An 18,918-nucleotide genomic window follows, 5' to 3' on the forward strand; every position below is an offset into this window, starting at 1 on the left:
CATTCAAATATCTTCATCTTGTGCTCACCTCTGACCTTATTTCAGGCTTTTAACCAAAAGCTCCATTCAAGAAATCCAGTGACTACAAGAAAGGGGAATCAGAGGTTTAAAGATGCTAACTTTTTTCCATGTTTAAGGACTCATACCTGTGCTATTCTATTTCTCAAAATGTCAGAGTATTTATTTACGTCTGTAGCAGCATTTTTGGTCTGCATGCTGACAATACATTCGAGCCCTTAATGGTCTCTGAATGTGAATACAAACACTGATGGCATCCCTGAAATAAAAGGTATGACTGCAGGAATTGTCTTTGGACAATTCCTACTTTTACTTGAAGTGCACTTATATTTCCTTTAATGTGTTTGTGAGTGTGACTTATTGTAAGAAACTTTTGGGGACACAAATCTGACGAAGGGCTGTTAAATGGGGATGTATAATCTGGTAAAAGTTGTGCCCTCAATTGGTAAGATGCTGAGGGTTTAAGGTCAGGGTTAAGCAAGTTTTGGTTGATGTTAGTTTTTGCAAAATTAAGAATGTCTGCATAAACACCACAAAAGTGACTTAACCTGTTGCTAAGTCCACCCATCCATCAATCCATTTTCTATACCACCTATCCGTTAAGGGTCATGGGAAGGAGGAGCCTGTCCCAGCTGACATTGGGTGAGAGGTGGGGTTCACCCTGGACAGGTCGCCAGTCCGTCGCAGCTGTTGCTAAGTCATCTCAGTGTTCCATACCAAACAGGAAAATTATCTTCAGTTTCGTTATGGAACCTTTGCAATATTATGGGAAGTTTTCTTTGCTCTTATTTGATAAAGAGTACTTCCAACACAAAAAACATCAAACTCATTTCTCTCGCTCTCTCTCCCTCTGTGGATGACTGCTGATGATTGTAGACCAGTCGCAGCCTTTTATGAACCTGTTACTCAGCCCATTACTCAGCTGAGCATATTAGCTGAACCTTAACCGAGAAATGACCACAGTTATTGCTGCACTTAAGTGGCTGTAAACCACATCGTCTATTCTGAATGTTTTAACGCAGCATAACGTTTTATGGCCCAATAGCCCAAGACAGCTTATTGTGTTTGCCTCATAATGCAGTTTAATGGTTATTTATGTAACTCAGCCAACAGATCAAGAGGTCGTTTGCTTAACCGTCTTTGCACAATAAAACACGTATCTCATCATTACAAGCTTTAATTACAATTGAGGGTCATCTCCGTAATGGTAGAACTGGCAGTGATACACACTCTAATAACCATGCACACGCACTTTTTATCAGCTTCATCTGTCTACAGTCCCCCTAAACTGTACTGTGATTTTCATACATACTTTTCACTCTCCCTTTCTATAATCCCCCCCCCCCCCCCGTGTTCTTCTCTTTGTGCAGAACCTCTTCCACTATGTGACAGATATCCAGAACACCGGTGTGGTAAAGATCCCAGACGCCAAAGGGGACGACGCATGGAAAGTCTACTTTGAGGAGACTCCTCAGGAGATCGTTGATGAGTTTGCCATGCGCTATGGAGTAGAGTCCATCTACCAAGCCATGACGTGCGTTTTAAACCGATGGTTCTTAATGTCGTATCACGCCTTAGTTGCTGATGTTCTGTATTTGCATAAATGTTTGTCTTTCTTTTGCAGTCACTTTGCCTGCCTGTCATCTAAGTATATGTGCCCAGGTGTGCCTGCAGTGATGAGCACCCTGCTGGCCAACATCAATGCCTACTATGCTCACACCACACAGGCAACTAATAATGTCTCTGCCTCTGACCGCTTCGCTGCCTCTAACTTTGGGGTGAGTCGCTACAGAATTATTTAGCAGATGAATGCAAGCGGAACCCTTACATGCTGAAGGACTATTTTATGGTGTTTATTGACAAGACCTTTTTCAACTCCTTCTGGACTCCACCCATGAAAATCATAATATAATATCAGCTTTTAAGTATCAAGGTTTTTTAACATGTTTAATGATGTACCTTGTTTGATATAATGTCCACAGAAAGAGCGATTTGTTAAACTTCTGGACCAGCTGCACAATTCTCTGAGGATTGACCTCTCCATGTACAGAGTAAGATCTCTCTCTGTTTGCTCAACATTTCTTCCCAGTTTCTGGTTATGCATAATCTGGATGATAGATATGCTTGTCCATTACAAGTACCAGAATGTAGATTGATAAATTCTTCTTGAGGGGTTCATAGTATTCAGCACAAGAGGATGGTTAAATAGTCTTTTTCTCAGCTGTAGCTATTTATGCTTCTCTTTCTCTACATCTCTCTCTTTGAGAGAAAGTCAAACAAAGCAAGCTGGTGTGTTAATTAGAGTGACAGTTCCTTTGAAACACGCTGAGACACATCCAGGAAACTGCACACCCACACAGTAACAAGTATAACGGTTTGGTGGAAATAATGTGACCATTCTGGATTCTGCCCACAAACTCACATTGGACAAGGATGGATTTTGTATTGTGTGTTTTGGCTGACCCTTTTTTTTTGTCTGACTGCAGAACAATTTCCCAGCCAGCAGTCCAGAAAGGCTGCAGGACCTCAAGTCCACTGTGGACCTGCTCACCAGTATCACCTTCTTCAGGATGAAGGTAATGCCCTCTCCTCTTACATTTTTGTACACTCCACATGCATGAAATGAAATAAATAATCTTTGATATAGAACACAAAATTATTCCAGTACTTGAATTTAATGTGAAAACACCTTTTTTTTAAGTAATACTGACTTTCTACCGAGTAGAATTCTGAAGTTCCGGAGTATGGTGAATTAATATCAGTGCAACGTCTTTGTGTGTGTGTGTGTGTGTGTGTGTGTGTGTGTGTGTGTGTGTGTGTGTGTGTGTGTGTGTGTGTTCAGGTTCAAGAGCTTCAGTCGCCTCCCAGAGCCAGCCAGGTGGTGAAGGATTGTGTCAAAGCTTGTCTCAACTCCACCTACGAGTACATCTTCAATAACTGTCACGAGCTGTACAGCCGCGAGTACCAGACAGACCCGGTAGGAAGCAGCAATGAATCCAGCCTTGGTGTTTCCTTATTTTTTCCTCTGTTGCTCTTAAAATGTCACCCTAACTGCCACTTTTGACCATTTTTCGAGTTGTTGCCACAGATGCAATACACTCGTATTCAATAATAAGGACACAAAACACACTAAACAATTAAAAGATGAACTTTATTGACTTATTACTTTTGTTGTTATTACTATTAATATGGAATTTGTGAGCCTGATAATGATTTTTGATCAGAAAAAAAACAATCACTGACATGATTGTGCTGGATTGAAAATTTGTATGTTCATTGTGCCCAGGTTTTGTACCGATTCTACTATTTAGAGGTGGAGGGCAAATTTCTTCAACAAATTACTTACTTTATTGAAAATATTTAACATTGCCATAAATAACCATTTGAATATAGACCAAAACAAAAAAGTAAAATAAACAAGGCAGAGGCACCGGAGCACTCTCTGCTGGGCACACAATGTAAATCATGCACATGCACATCATGAAATCATCATAAGCATTGTTTTCTGCATTTTATTCACTTTAGAAAAGCATTGTTAATATCGGTGCACATTGAAAAACAAACAAATCATTTCAATACATCTGTAATAGGCCGCTGACAGGTCAGTGACGGCTAATACGTAGGTCAGGTACTAACTGTTACTTTGTTAAAAGTTTAAGGATAACATTGTTTTTGCAGATCCTTTTGGCCAAAATAATTTTGTGTTCATGAAAATCTGATATTGTAACAGCCCTGCTCCAAAGTACATCAAATTCAGGATACTTTTTTGGTAATGAACCTGATACATCTGTTACTGGTACTGTTGGGTGGCACCATCACTACATCTCTTGTTCGTTTGTATCTCTTTGTTGGCTGTGAATTAGCAGGCCGTTGAACAGGTTGTTGTTATGTATTTGTATTTGAGTACAGTGGCAATTATGAAAAAAAAACTGCTGTAGGCGACAACTGCAAGATATCGTACGTGTACAAGGTTTTGTGCGACCACAGGGCGCAACTTTGCTCTTATCATACACACACTGTGTTTGTACATGTGTGTGTACTTTCTGTGATATCTTCCTGTACTCCTTTAGCTCCTTTACTTTCCTGTTCCTGCTTTTCTCGCCTCTCAGGACTGTTTTTACAGATCGTAATTATCGTCCCCGCTCTCTTACACTCAGACAGAGCTTGGAACAGGAGTGAGTAGCGAGTAAATAAACCAACTACTGGTAATAAGTTCCTGTAATAAATATTCTTTTTTTTTCTTTTTTTTTTCTGTAATAAATATTCTGATTACAATTAGATGTGCATGAGAAATGAAGAATCTGCTTCGTTCTGGACTAACCTGAGTGGCATGAGACGAAACCACAGTTGTGTGCTTCTCACTTTCTCGCCGCTTTTGTTGCCCAGATAACTTTCCCCTCCGTGTTTTCTGCGAAGTACAAAATAGTGATGCACTTTATATCTAAAAGCTTTTTTTCCCCTTTTTTTTAACTGTAATTTGGATCATTGTCTCTTGCACCTTTTTCTCTGAGTGGCTGTAATGAATATGGCTCAGATTTTTGTTGTGCAAGAGATGTGCACAAGTCAAGTTAAGTCAATTTTATTTATAAAGCATCAAATCACAACAAAAGTTATTTCCTGACACTTTGCAAGTAGAGCAGGTCCAGTTCCACACTCCTTCAATGAATTTACACCCAACAATTCTCCCTCAGCAGCACATCCTGCAACAGCGGCGACGAAAACCTTCCTTTTAACAGGCAGGAACGTCGAGCAGATCCAGGCTCAATGGGGACGGCCTTCTGCTTTGACTGGTTGGGGGGAAAGAGAGCAGGAGAGTGGGGCAGAGACAAAGACAGATAATGGAGGAAGACAGATATGCAGAAGGAAAGAGAGGGACAGAGATAAAGAGGGAGAGAGAAAGGGAAGAGACTGATGGACAGACGGGGACGTGAACAGGTGGAGCTATGGGTGGCAGCTTGAGCCTCTTCTGGTCTGTAGCCTCCTCCAGCAGCACCCAGGATCTGGGATGAGGGGAGCCTGAAGGCTCCAGAGAAGAAGATGAGTTAGTAAGACATATGAGTATGATTTATATATATGACACATACAGGAGGACAGAGAGGAGGAGAGAGAAGCCCAGTGCACCATGGGAGATCCCCCAGCAGCCTAAGCCTATAGCAGCATATCTAAGGGCCAGCCTAAGCAGCCCAACTATAAGCCTGATCAAAAAGGAAGCTCTTAAGTCTGCTCTTAAAGGTAGACAGGGTGTCTGCATCCCGGACTGAAACTGGGAGACGGTTCCACAGGAGGGGAGCCTGATAGCTGAAGGCTCTGGCTCCCATGCTACTTTTAGATAAGTGATAAGTGATGTAATCCAGCATAAACAGTCAGGATCATTCTCTGCTTCACTCCAGACTTTCTGGAAGACAGGAAAACTATGTTATTAAAGCGTTTAAATCTGTTTTCGTTCATGAATTATAGTTGTTGGAGGACTTTTATTGTACTGGTGCAGAAATAAGCAGATTATTTAGCAAAAAATATTCTTTGTACTAGAGGATTTTTGAGAATCCTCTCATTTTGATGTCCTCAGTGATGATATATAAAAATCAATGTGCATTAGTGCGTCCATGCATATACAGTGTGTTAGAGTGTGTGTATGCATGTGTGTGTGTGTGTGTGTGTGTGTGTGTGTGTGTGTGTGTGTGTGTGTGTGTGTGTGTGTGTGTGTGTGTGTGTGTGTGTGGCTGGACAGGCTCCTCCATCCATCATGCCTGCAACAGGGATCTTTAGAGCATGAATCGAGTCCTCATTAAAGCGTCGGCGACATTCATTCTCCCTCCTGAATTACAAATTTGCCTTTTCCATTGAATAAAACATTTCATCCTGAGGGACAAGGCTATATTTTGTTGAAATCTCTACAGTATCACTCTTCACTTCTAAACCCCTGTGGTGCTTGGCTTACTCCATTTTTCTTCCAGCTTCAAAGAAGCCGTCCAGACAGTTGACATTCTGAGTCTGTTTAAAGCCGTTAGAGAAACAAATGTATATTTATAAGTTTTTGAAATGTCTCCCCATACATTTCTCAGTCTCAAATTGCATGAATACCATTAGGAAAATTCACATAAAGGGCCAGATTTACTTAGCAGCACAAACTTGTTTGAGGTTGCGATCCAGAAATAGTGCAGATGGAAGAGACTTTTTCAGCGGGTTATGACCAACTAACAGTTTGCAAATTTCCCAACACACAGTTGATGACAGTGGATGATGCAGCTACGAAATGCAGCTTAGCGCAACGTCTATGCGAACACGATGAGAGTGCAGGTGCTGTACCCAAAAGTAAAAACCTATATACATGAGGTCACATCTGTTCCAGCACTAGACTTTGCACCTCTTTAGCAATCCAGTTGATTTTTTGCACCAATAAGAGGGCATACACTGGTGCAATATGGTCTCACATCTGCAAGCGTATACAACTTTTTAGGTTGTTGCCTTGCCTAATATGTGAATACAGGTGTTAAGAAAGTTAAAAGGAAAACATTGCTGTTTTGTTTGTGTTTTTTTTTTTTCCCCCCAGGCTAAGCAAGGTGCAGTTCCTCCTGAAGAACAGGGTCCCAGCATCAAGAATCTAGACTTTTGGTCCAAACTCATCACTCTTATTGTTTCCATCATTGAAGAAGACAAGAATTCCTACACTCCCTGCTTAAACCAGTAAGTCCCTGTTCTCCTGCTTCTTTCTTTCTTTCTTTCTTTGCATACACTTTTGGTTGTATTAATTCTCTATACCTGCATCTACATATAACCTCTTTTACACCCAGCTTCTCAAATTTGTTCACATTTCCTTTCACTGACATTTAAATTTCATGAAATGTGCCAGATGTCTTGTCCACTGGTTCTCCTGATACCTGCTAGTGGCCTGCGCTTTCCATTTCACACCTTTCCTCTTCAAGTGCATACATAAGCCCTTCTCTTACTTCTCTCCTTAAGATTTCCACAGGAACTCAATGTGGGTAAAATCAGTGCTGAAGTGATGTGGAATCTGTTTGCTCAGGACATGAAATACGCAATGGAGGGTAAGTGTGTCGCTATGACGTACTGAGACTTTCCTTATGAGAGGAATGAAGTACATTGAACAATATGAACACTGAATATGTTGTGATGATGATCGTCATCATTTGTCGTTTTAATTGGGTTTTTTATTCTGTAGACAGAGCAGGACTTTTTTCCCATTTTAGTCATCTTTCTGCTATGCTAAGCTCTATCTTCAGTATGCCATTGAATGGTATTTGTTAAAAATGTATGCCATACTGTATGATGAAGATTGTCTGATACGCTTTACTTTGTTAGATGCTGATGTAATGAGGAACTCTGACTGTGAATGGGGTTATAACATACAAAAAACCTTATAAACTTTAGTCATGAAGCCAGAATGTGTGTCCAACTCTGGGTGGATGAACAATAAAGAGAAATTTGCTTTTTAGCTTTTTACGTGTTTGTGTGCTGTCACCGTTTTCCTAGAACATGAGAAAAATCGTTTGTGCAAGAGTGCCGATTACATGAACCTGCACTTCAAGGTCAAGTGGCTGTACAATGAGTACTGCAAGGATCTGCCTTTCTTCAAGAGCAGAGTGCCTGAATATCCTGCGTGAGTTCAAGCGTCACTGTTTTTGCAGCTTAAGACGCTGACAGAAGAAAATAGAAGTAATCCTGTCATTGTGTCATTTTGGGTGACTAAATATCCAAAAACGCTGGTTTCATCTTCCCTGTAGGTGGTTTGAGCCTTTCGTCATCCAGTGGCTCGACGAAAATGAGGAAGTGTCTCGGGACTTTCTGCATGGTGCTTTGGAGAGAGACAAGAAAGACGGGGTAGAACTTCTTTCCATTATCTTTTCCTCACTCCTCTTGAAACGCTGTGTTGCTGTTGTTGTTCAGGCAGAATTATTGTAATCCATCCTCTGTCACACTCAAAGCTATCAACGGCCCTCCAACAATGCCTCCCACACTTCCCTCTGTCTCTCCTGCACTCTTCAAAGGCTCTGCAACAACAGAAGCATGGACACAGCGGTACACATGTGCACTTAAAGCCGAGTGGCAAAAGAGGGTGTTTCCATCAAAGAGCTTTGCCGTATGGAGGGTTTTTTCAAAAAGTGAAAGACCTGTGGTGGAGATGTATTTAAGGAGGGAGCCAACTCTGTGACAGCAGGATATTGTGAATTAATGACTTCATTCCAGAGTTTTGACGGCAGGAAAGCTGTCCTCAACTCATTACCCAGACTCCCTAGAGGAACACCTGCTCACTCGCTACTAGCCAATCAGGAACCAGCTGCCAATTATGAAGATAGACAGGAGCGCTCCCACCTGTCACAGGATGGATGTCAAACTGTCTGTATCGTTATGTACACGTGGCATCAAAGGTCCAGTTAAATATAGCGAGGAAAGGTCCAGATGTCATGTCTTGAATCCCAGCGTTTCACCTGTCACCTCATCTCGCTTCTTTCTTTCACACATTTTTTTTCTTCCTTTTTTTTTTTTTTTTAATCTTTTTGCGCTACAGTTCCAAGTCACGTCAGAACACGCTCTGTTTTCCTGTTCGGTGGTGGATGTGTTCTCCCAGCTCAACCAGAGTTTTGAGATCATCAGGAAGTTAGAGTGTCCAGATCCACAGATCGTAGGACATTATATGAAACGGTTCGCTAAGGTAGGTCAGACTGCAATTTGCTGTTGAGTTGTGTTCAAAGTCAGAGTACGACAAAGGGGTCTTTAACAGCCATTTAGATCTGCTGGTACTTCTGAAGACCTGATGTGGCATGACGCCTTCATGTTTCTATGCGTTGTCTAAATATATATATTTATGCTTACATGTACACTTTGCTGCTGTTTTTTTGTTTGATTGGAAAGATTCATTTTAATTACTATTCTATGGTTAGTGTCCTTTTCGTTTGTGTAAAATAAACGCCATGAAATGAAAGACCATATGAAGATTTTTTTTAAAAGTCCTGAAGTTTTTTTCTTTGATCTGCTACACAATTGGAGAAATAATGGTTTTAGTTGACATTTTTTTGGAAAACCCTCATGTTTTAGGTGATATGAAAACTACCATATATTAGAGCCTATAGAAAATCTGTAGTTTTCAGATTAGCTGAAATCCTTCTCGAGTTACACTTGGTTCTCTTGCGTTCTCTTACTGACCGGTTGTTCTGTCGCCCCCCTTCAGACCATCAGCAATGTTCTTCTTTCGTACGCTGACATCATCTCCAAGTTGTTTGCCAACTACGTCAGTATGGAGAAAGTGGTGAGTGAACCTGCGTTGGTTTATGGCAGTTCAGTTGTTTTTATACTCGCTCAAAAACATGTAAGTTAGGTTATGTTATTAAAAGTTGCAGTAAACACATCTCATCTCTCATCTTCAGCCCTGCATCCTGATCAACAACATCCAACAGCTGAGAGTCCAGCTGGAGAAGATGTTTGAAGCCATGGGCGGAAAAGATGTGAGTGGTTCTGCATCTTGATTACCAACTACAGCTGGTATTGTTCTCCAGCTTAGCTTTCTGTCTGGGTGTGTTTGTGTGTGTCTGTGTCTGTGTCTGTGTGCGCATGTGTGCGTGTGTGTCGGGTGAGGTTTTCCTTCTTCATTTAAAATATGTTCATTATTATTATAAATCCATAACCTGCTGTCCAATCCCCTCAACCAGTGATATGTGTGTATTTTTCCTGGGGTTTAGCTTTGTGTGGAGGCCAGTGATATCCTAAAGGACTTGCAGGTTAAACTCAACAACGTCATGGATGATCTCAGCAGGGTCTTTGCGGTCAGGTAGACGGAGACATTCATACATAAATATAGAGTTGATAATGTGATTCAGATTGATGGGATTGTGACAATCTCTCACCTCTGTAGTTTCCAGCCTCACATAGAAGAAAATGTGAAGCAGATGGGAGACATCTTGGCTCAGGTGAAAGGAACCTCAAATGTGGGAAATGCCAGCAGTGTGGCCCAGGATGCAGACAATGTCCTGCAACCCATCATGGAGTTCCTGGACAGCAAGTGAGTCAGTCAGCCATCTACACACGTGTTTGTTTCTGTATGAGGGTTTCAAATAGCTCTTCAAAGATGATGTGAGGTCTGCGAGGCCCCAGGGAAGGAGAGACCTGACGTGAACGAGTGTCCGATATATTTGTTTTCATTTACGCTATGGAATGTTTGTTGTTTCTGCTACCTGCTAACAGTGGTTGTGACAGCTATGAAGCAGCCAAGGTCCCCACTGTCCTCAATGATATGGCCGAGGTTGATCGTCATTGGCCCAAATGGAAGAAATAGCAGTGCTAGGTTGTCAAGGAGTGCTCGTACAGTACTGTTGTACTAATAGCATTGGGCACTGTGCTGTTCCCTGTTTTGTATAAACTGAATTTACAGGCGCAAAGGAAGTTGGTGGACTGTGACATTGTGGTGTCCACATGGGATTATTTATATGGTGATCACAATAGAACCTCTTGGGGCCGTCACGCCATGGTTACTAGCAAATCTTGCAGTTGAGCACTACGACCAACATAAACTGCTGCTCTTAACCATTTGCCTTGATTCAACTCAAGGTGACTTTAAAAAGGCATTCATGAGTCTTGAAATCTTTTCTGTCATTTCTACATCTTTGGATTTCAAGCAACCACGTGTCTCTGCTTCTATCTTCTGTTCAGTTTTCAGGAAAATAAAGTTTGCTGTGTTCTGGTGTTTATCATTAATTCATCCTCTCGTCCGTACCAGCCTGACTCTGTTTGCTAAGATCTGTGAGAAGACAGTGCTGAAACGTGTACTGAAGGAGCTGTGGAAGCTGGTGATGAACACCATGGAGAAGACAATCGTCCTGCCGCCACTCACAGATCAAACGGTGAGAGCACAGAAGCCTGCAAACGCGCAGATAGAAACTTATAGTCTCACAAACACAAACGACTGTGATGCTCAGCCATCTTTGTATTTTTGCACTTAACAGCGAGCACACAAGATCGATTATGTCAAACGATACAAATAAAGAGAATGCCAATACACAATAAACAAAAAACAGCCAAGATGGCTTTAGAGAAAAGAAGGTGGAAATTGAGGAAAGGTAATACAACAGCAGGCATCCTGTGTGTGTGTGTTTCAATTCAAGATGGACATCTAATGAACAAATAACAGACGGAGCTGGAACTGTTTCTGCATCACATCCACTTCTAACCCCCCCACACACATTATATACAACATTGCCCCCCAGTGCCTTCATTTATCCACGCATTTCAGATGAAACCCTTTTAAAAATGAAAAAGGAGTGCACCATATCATTCTAACACCAGCTCATGGCTGCTCTCCAGTATGTCAGCCTACAATTATTTGGAGAGATACCAGATTTTTAAGTAACCCACAACAGAAAGGCGAGGATTGTGCCCAAAAGGATCTGGCTTTCTTCCAAAAAAAACCCAAAAAAAGCATCATACATTTTGGAAAGCAGCCTGTTGTTTTCTTTTGTTTTGGATATATGTGTTCTTATTTGTGTTTGGAAGAGCCTCATATCACTGTTAAAAAGGGAGGGAATTTTCTTTATCCAGTGTTGGAAAAAAATCGGGATTAAAAAAATAGGTGACGATATCAGGATGTGTGCAAATGTCACATGATTATCTTTTGAATAGCTAAGTCTATTTCTTTGATTAGGAACTTTTTTAGGATTGAAATTAAATCTCGACTTAGTCCAGGATTTATACATGGGTCAATTGGCTCCCCGTCCCTCCAGCTCTGGGGCCAGACTTGTGTTTTTGATTGATGTGGGGCTCTTTGCAGCTTGACTGACCCTTCTCTCTGGTTGTTGTTGTTGTGATTACTATTACATCCTGCTCCCACCGCTCTCCCTCCACAGATGATTGTAAGTACAGCACTCCTGCGTGTGTGTCTGTCTGTCCGTCCACAATACTTGGGTCTCTGCTATATGTGGCTGCGATCTCCCCTGTTTTTTACCCCCACATCACCACCTCTCTTACCAGCCTCACCTGTCTTTTCTTCTCTTCTCTACTCTTCTCCCCTCCTCTCCTCGCTTCTCCTCTCTTCCCTTCTAAATCTGTCTCTCTTCTGAGAAGACAGAAGCATGGTGCATTCCTAACTGGTTCTGATAGGCCCCACCCTCTCAACAATCTCTACCAATCAATGCCCCTCTACTGTCTCCTCTTCCTGAACGCTCTCCCCAAACAGGAAGTGGTGCTCCTCTCTTGCGCCTGGTGTTGCCTTGTTTCTTCTCATGCATCGTGTCCTTTGATGGGGACTCTGGTGGGATGACTCTGACCTCTCGGTCGCTTGGTATCTGGTGTCCTGCCCCATCTCTAGCTCCCCTGTTCCCACCTCCTGACCCCCAAACCCCCAACCCCACCCCCACCCCTTTTCCACCTGTTTGGACTGTGTCCCCTCCCCCAACCCCCCACTGTGGGTTCGTTGCTTGCATCTGATCTATTTCAACACTGCAGTCTCTCAGTATATTGTACTGTACTGTACTGTACTATATTGTACTCTACTGTATTGTACTGTACTGTACTGTATGTCTCCCTGCAGACCTGTCATGTTGGTCTTTCCCGGTTTGGTTTCATGTTCTGCTGTTTACTATGATGATTGCAGTTCTGGTCTCATGTCACTAGTCATGTTGCACCAGAAGGTTTTACACTAGACGTTATTCATACGTGTAAATCAGATAAGGTGCTGAATACACACAAATACCTGTAATGAAGCTCTATGTGATGACTTCTTCATTATTACTTATAAACTAGTTTCTGCTCTGTGGCAATCAAAACTTTCTCAGGCTAGCATATTTAGTTTTGTAAGATAGTTCCCCGTTGAGCAGCACTCTTCTGAGTTTTGAAGTGTAAATGCATTCATTAGAGGTACAAAGCTACCATGATGATATGAATTAACTACACTATGGGCACGTCTCGTCAACAAGATTTGCGCTTTTTCGTTTGTTTTTTTTTGGTGTAACAACATTTATAGTCCATGAACGCCTCTGTAGTCTCGTTAGCCTCTTGTTAGCAGCCATCATTTTTCACGCTTCTTTCAAAATAAGTGTTTTGTGTTTACCCATGTATTTTATGTAATAGAACAAAACTTATATCTGGGTTTCAGGACTATATTGCTGCATTCAAGACACATAGGAAGTCAGGAGAGCTCTGAGTTGGGAAAATTAATTGAATGGTGTTAAACTGAAACTACTGGTCTCCGACTCTGGGATTATTTCAGAGCTGCCAATTTCTCAGGCAACACTTACAACATCAAACATGGCGCCTTCTTTCTCAACGATAAGGAAGTATTTGACATTTTAGAACTCAGTTTGATATTTACAAACGTGCCATATGTGACATCTTCTTTATCGGTCTGATTACCATCGCATGTGGAATATAACAGCTCAGCACTGAGCCACGATATACCCATTATAGATTGAGTTAATCTGCACCAGGAGGGAAATGAGGATTAAATAAGAAAACTCTGGGTTGGATTTTGACTTCTTTGTAGTCTTGAACGCAGCCTATAAGACTCAGTTGTTTTAATCTGTGCTTCACTAAAACATATTGTTTTACAAGAGATGATGAGCTATTTTAAAACCCACATTTGTGCCACATCATCACATAGAGCTTCAATTTAATCAGTTTTATAATGTATGGTCCCTTTTTATGTCTAAACTGGGAATTCTTTTTTTTTCTCCTTTCTTGCATAGATATTGTAGAGTTAGACCTGGGAGCTGATTAGCTTAGCATGTCTTTGATTACACTCTCTTGGTTTATATTAAGTTATAATCTCAATTCAAATTGTCTGAGTTTAATTTAATTCATTTTAGTTTATCTGAGTCCATTTTAGTTTAACACCACATTTATGCTTTGTGAAGCATAAATGTGCCATCAGAAGAAAAAAAACAAAACAAAAAACACCCAATGTTCGGCTGTGAGCAAACTACACCACAGATGCACAACTTCACCACAGCAAAAGACGCAAACTTCGTCTGTTTTCGGCATTATGGCGTTTACTGGCTGCAGCAATCTCTGTAGACTGGTTAAGCTATTTGTTAGAAACCACCTCAGAGCCCTTAATGCTTCAGAATTCACAGGTGTGGTATTTACTGATCTGTTTTATGCTGCGGGGGAAAAAATGAAAATTATTAAGCTTCTGTGACCCAAAATCCATTTATAAAAAAGCAGACTCACTCAACTTACTTAAGATTCGTTTCTGTGTTACTCTGTAATGTTCATTAATCCATACTAAAACCAAAATATTGTGGCAAATATGTATTATTATTATTATTATTATTGATCTAGCTCTGCTCTTAGTACATAACTGTGAGAGTACCAAGAAAGTAAAATAATATAGAACCAGCCCTTTACTTCAGGTTCAAGTTTTTTCATGATCCAGGAAGGTTTTGTTTTTTCAGTGAGCTTGTTGCTCACTGAAAAAACAATGTAACCTGCTCTTACCTCTCATCGTTCCATTTGCCATATTCCACCAGAGAGCAAACTCCCAGACACTGGTCTTTTTTTTCCACTTTTGTTTTACTTTAAGCTATAAACCTTGTTGTTGTTGCTGTAGAGAGCAAAGTAGCTAAAAGGAGTGGACATCTGTGGCACTGAAGGGTGTCTCTGAAACTCTGTCAACAAATGTACTTTGGGTTGACTGTCCTCATCCAGCCAGTGAGAGTGAAGTCAGACTGCAGGGACTGCTTGAAGTATTAACCACATGCTCTCTTTCCAGGGGAGGCTGAAGAGTGCTTCTCACAGTGATGTAAGGACTAAACCCTTTAGATCAATGTGTCTTGTCTCCCTCCTCTTTGTCTTTGTCTCTCTCCCTCAGCTCTCCAGTTAAACAAAGCAGTGGAAATATTGATTTCTCACATTTGTTTTCATAGTACATTCCTCTATAGGGCTGTTTGTATGCTGTCAGCAGTAGCTGCCTGCATTCTCAGTCACACTAAAGGTCACGCACACGTATGCAGGCTTTGTGGCATCGTGGGCTTTGTTTGCTGTTTACATCTTAGGAACAGATGGACTCTATTTTCCAGCAGCAAGTAAAAATTCACAAAACTTGGAGACCCAACTTCACAAGTTTGTCAAAGAACAAACATCTGCACATAGGATTTAAAAGTTAGGAGTCTCCTGAAGTGCAGGAGAGCTGGACTCCTCGCATATGCTGTATATATATTATATTTATATTTTATTTGTAAAGCTTATCAATGTAATGTCTAAACACGTATGTGTTCATCAGACTTGACATTACATTGATAACCTTTATCAATACAGTGTAAACCATCAGATGACTCTGTTTCAAGAGTGGTCATTGTTACATGTTTAGCAAATAGTCTTCTATGCGCAAAATTTATTTCAGTATTTTTGTATTTTCTGGTTTTAACTGCTGTGATGTTTATAGGGTTAGGGTTTTAAAACTGGTTTCAGACACAATCGACATTGTAAAACTATCTTTCAAGCTCAAGGTTCCAGCAGAATTTCATAATAAACCAGACAGCCAGAACCTGCATACACCACACTGTGACTGCTTAGCTGCTACTTGTGTGTGTGTGTGTGTGTGTGTGTGTGTGTGTGTGTGTGTGTGTTTGTGTGTTCATGAATTCAAGAGTATGTCTACCTTTCTTGCCCTCACTATGAGCTGAGCCACTTTTACCTCTATCTCTCTGTGTACTAAAATGTCTCAATGTGAGTGTGATTTGTGCAGCCGAGTGTAATGTTTGGAATGAATACAACACAGATAAGTGTGATAACAGCATTTGAGGGGAAAAAGTACCCTGACATTCTGTAAAGCGGCTTAGAGTGACAGTTTATGAATGTGTGTTTTAGAAACGTCGCTGTCCTCTGTGTGACTCTCAGCTGTTTACTGCTGCCTGGTGTTTTCATTGTAGTAACAAGTCTCTTCTCTCTCCTCCTCCTGCCTACTTTGTCTCTTCCAGGGCACTCAGCTCATCTTTAACGCTGCCAAGGAGCTGGGACAACTGTCCAAGCTGAAGGTGCTATATGTTGTTGTTGTTTTTTTACTATTAAAGCTTCTAATCCATGAAAAAAACTATCAGACAGGGCAGGAGGTGAAGAGATTTTGATTGTCATCTTCAGGAGCACATGGTTCGTGAGGAGGCCAAAGCGCTCACGCCCAAGCAGTGTGCTGTCATAGAGTTGGCCCTGGACACCATCAAGGTACAAATACACCACTACATCCACAAACATACAATACTGGTTAATGCTTGGCATATTGGAAATTGTAGTATATGCTTTTGTATTACTGAGGACATTTGATTTGTAAATGCGATTTTATTTTTGTGACTTTACAGTCCTCTGATGTCAGAGAGGTTAAGAGGACTACGAAGTCTATATCAAAATCAATTGAAAGCAAGTGTGAAGTGGAATAAAGTGGCTAACTATTATAGATTATCTCATAGATGGTGATGTAATTACTTAAGCACCAAAGTTAAAGGCAGATGAAAATTTAGCCAATTATCCAAGAATCCAGTTTGATAATAAAGTGATGTGAGGTAGAGCAAGAGAGAGGATAAGAAATACTTAATTGTTGCTGAGGGACCCAAATTGAGCTGTTGCCTATGGGGCCCGGCGAGATGTTCATGAGACATCCTTTACAGAAACAACAACACTGGTGTCAAAGTTTGATGTGAATGCGTGTAGGTCTGACTTCTCTTCCTGTAACAACAAAGAATTTCCCTGCAAAACTAACACCAGACATCTCATGCCATTCTATTGTCTTAAACTTTAACCCTTTCTTTCTTCAACTATCTTTTATGGGACATGACCTAGTAGCTGTTTTCTGTCCTGTCTCTCTCCTCTATGTGTACTAGCAATATTTCCATGCTGGTGGAGTCGGTCTCAAGAAGACTTTCCTAGAGAAGAGTCCTGATTTGCAGTCCCTCCACTACGCCCTGTCCCTCTACACACAGGCCACAGACAAACTTATTAAGACATTTGTCCAATCTCAGAATGCACAAGGTAACCTATGCTCTTTACTCTCCATGCTGCTTATCCCTTTCTATTTGTTAAGAGCTTAAATGTTACTTTATTCTCTGGCATCGACTGAGACAAGCATGTTACTCTCAAGAGGATCCAGGCTACTGGTTTATTTTCCCTTTTCTCAGCTGAAAATAGAGACTAAAGTTGAGAATGTAGCTGAACAATATGTTGTCTTTGCTCTGAAATGCTGAGTCTCCTGGCAGCCAGCCTCTGCCAGTTATTTGCAATGCAAAAAACAAATACCCACTCCCACTTTTCTCTCACTTTTTGGTTTTGTTTCTCAACCTCCGTCAAACCATTAGAATGGCTACTATATGCCGTTGTCTTTGTAGAAGTGCAGCATCAGACTCTGTCTCTGTCATTTAATTAGTTAAATGTTGTATTTTTTTGGGGGGGGGGGGCATACTAAGTACATTTTAAAGCAGTAGATATGTGTGAGCTGGACTGTTTTGGTACCAGAAAAATTCTAAAGAACGCTCCCATCTTAACAGTCTCATAAATGTTTTTCTGTTCTGTAATTCAGCATCTGCAAACTTTACATTTCTACGTGTCTCCTTTCTCTGTCTACTCCCTCTTTCTGCCCCGTCTGTGGGCCAGTGTTCGGCGGGAAGGGGGTGAGGTTCACCACTAGTGAGGATGTTTACCCAGACAAGGGTATGTGGCACGCAGGTTGAGAGTTTGAGACATCCAGGACTACCAGAAAGCCCCAGTCCAAAGACCCTCCCTCCTCCAACCCCTCATATGCATCCTGAAACTCCCCTGCCTGCTCACACTCATTCCAACAGAGAAATGCAATGCACAGATTAAACATCTCTGCCTATTTCTGTCTCCTCCTCAAATGCACTCACACACATGCCTATAATAACAACATTTACTTTATGCATTCATGCATGTAATGAACACACTGATGTCTGTATGTATGGAACTGCACTGAATACATACACCATAGACTGTATGTATGAGCAGACACAAAAGCATGATGCGCGGACATCAGACAAAAAGAACAGAAATGCATTAAAGTGTGGAGGAATCCTAATCCAGCATGATGTCACAGAGAGAGGCCCGAGGGCCAAGCGAGTGCGTGTGTGTGTCCTAATGGGTGAGAGCAAGTGACCGAGTCGCTGTCCCTAAGGCTAAGGTTGTTGAAGCAGAGTATCTCCAGAAAGAAATGCAGAGAGGAAATCCTTTGGCCCCATGCTACTGCCCTTCCCACTCTGTCAGCAAAACAGTGATTTAGAGGATGAGGCTCATTATGAAGACGATGATGGCTGTTGGCTCAGTTTGTCTGGGAGGGCTCCCCGTCCTTGCCTGCTCTATCATCCAACAGTCAGAGACAAACACACACACAAACACACATACAGCACCCACATGCAGCACAGCCCTCCTTACAGCAGGAATGAGAAGGGGGTGCTCTACTGATTCCCTCATCACAGTCTGAACAAATCAGAAACAGTCCCTCAGGTCAGGTGGTCCTATTTCTGTCACTTTGGATCAGTGTCACAAGATTTGACTCTTAACTCACACACACAGGCAGATACAAGACCATTCAAGTTGGTGTTTGTGCAGTGACTCTACTTGATGCAGCCCTGCCTTCAATGGGAAAGGCAAATAGATTTGCAGAATATAAATGAAAATAACCTTCATTCCAAGTAAATTTCACTTGATTGTTTACTTTTTCAGAGTAAAGCAAATCTCTTTCTATTTTATTTATATTGTACTTTTTCGACGCAAGTTACCACAGATTGCTTTAATGGGAAAAGGATAGTGCCACAAGAAATGAACGCATATTAGACAAAGTTCTAGCACCAGATTCATGAAAAGCAGTTTCAACAGATAGATCCTCAGCTTGGATTTTAAAGTAGTTTACACCGAGTTCTCACATTTGTCCCACATCAGCGGCAGCTAGAAGCAAAGGGC

At 41.3% G+C, this 18,918-nt stretch overlaps 1 protein-coding gene across 1 annotated transcript in view; it reads left to right on the forward strand.

Moving 5' to 3' along the window:
• Positions 1-18,918, forward strand: part of unc13a (unc-13 homolog A (C. elegans)) — a 50,019-nt gene that overhangs the window by 25,180 nt on the left and 5,921 nt on the right. Inside the window, exons 22-41 of the mRNA XM_086223581.1 lie at positions 1,389-1,552; positions 1,643-1,796; positions 2,001-2,069; positions 2,505-2,594; positions 2,861-2,995; positions 6,569-6,702; positions 6,979-7,064; positions 7,510-7,636; positions 7,761-7,857; positions 8,546-8,689; positions 9,206-9,283; positions 9,402-9,479; positions 9,714-9,802; positions 9,887-10,033; positions 10,748-10,871; positions 14,732-14,761; positions 15,939-15,995; positions 16,099-16,179; positions 16,833-16,980; positions 17,599-17,655. Coding sequence (XP_086079707.1) covers positions 1,389-1,552; positions 1,643-1,796; positions 2,001-2,069; positions 2,505-2,594; positions 2,861-2,995; positions 6,569-6,702; positions 6,979-7,064; positions 7,510-7,636; positions 7,761-7,857; positions 8,546-8,689; positions 9,206-9,283; positions 9,402-9,479; positions 9,714-9,802; positions 9,887-10,033; positions 10,748-10,871; positions 14,732-14,761; positions 15,939-15,995; positions 16,099-16,179; positions 16,833-16,980; positions 17,599-17,655 — 2,089 coding nt within the window. The remainder of the gene's footprint in view (positions 1-1,388; positions 1,553-1,642; positions 1,797-2,000; positions 2,070-2,504; positions 2,595-2,860; positions 2,996-6,568; positions 6,703-6,978; positions 7,065-7,509; positions 7,637-7,760; positions 7,858-8,545; positions 8,690-9,205; positions 9,284-9,401; positions 9,480-9,713; positions 9,803-9,886; positions 10,034-10,747; positions 10,872-14,731; positions 14,762-15,938; positions 15,996-16,098; positions 16,180-16,832; positions 16,981-17,598; positions 17,656-18,918) is intronic.

This window comes from Aulostomus chinensis, chromosome 14, assembly GCF_037954235.1.
Source record: "Aulostomus chinensis isolate RoL2024-O1b breed Wild chromosome 14, RoL_Achi_v1.0, whole genome shotgun sequence".
NCBI classification, from domain to species: Eukaryota; Metazoa; Chordata; class Actinopteri; order Syngnathiformes; family Aulostomidae; genus Aulostomus; species Aulostomus chinensis.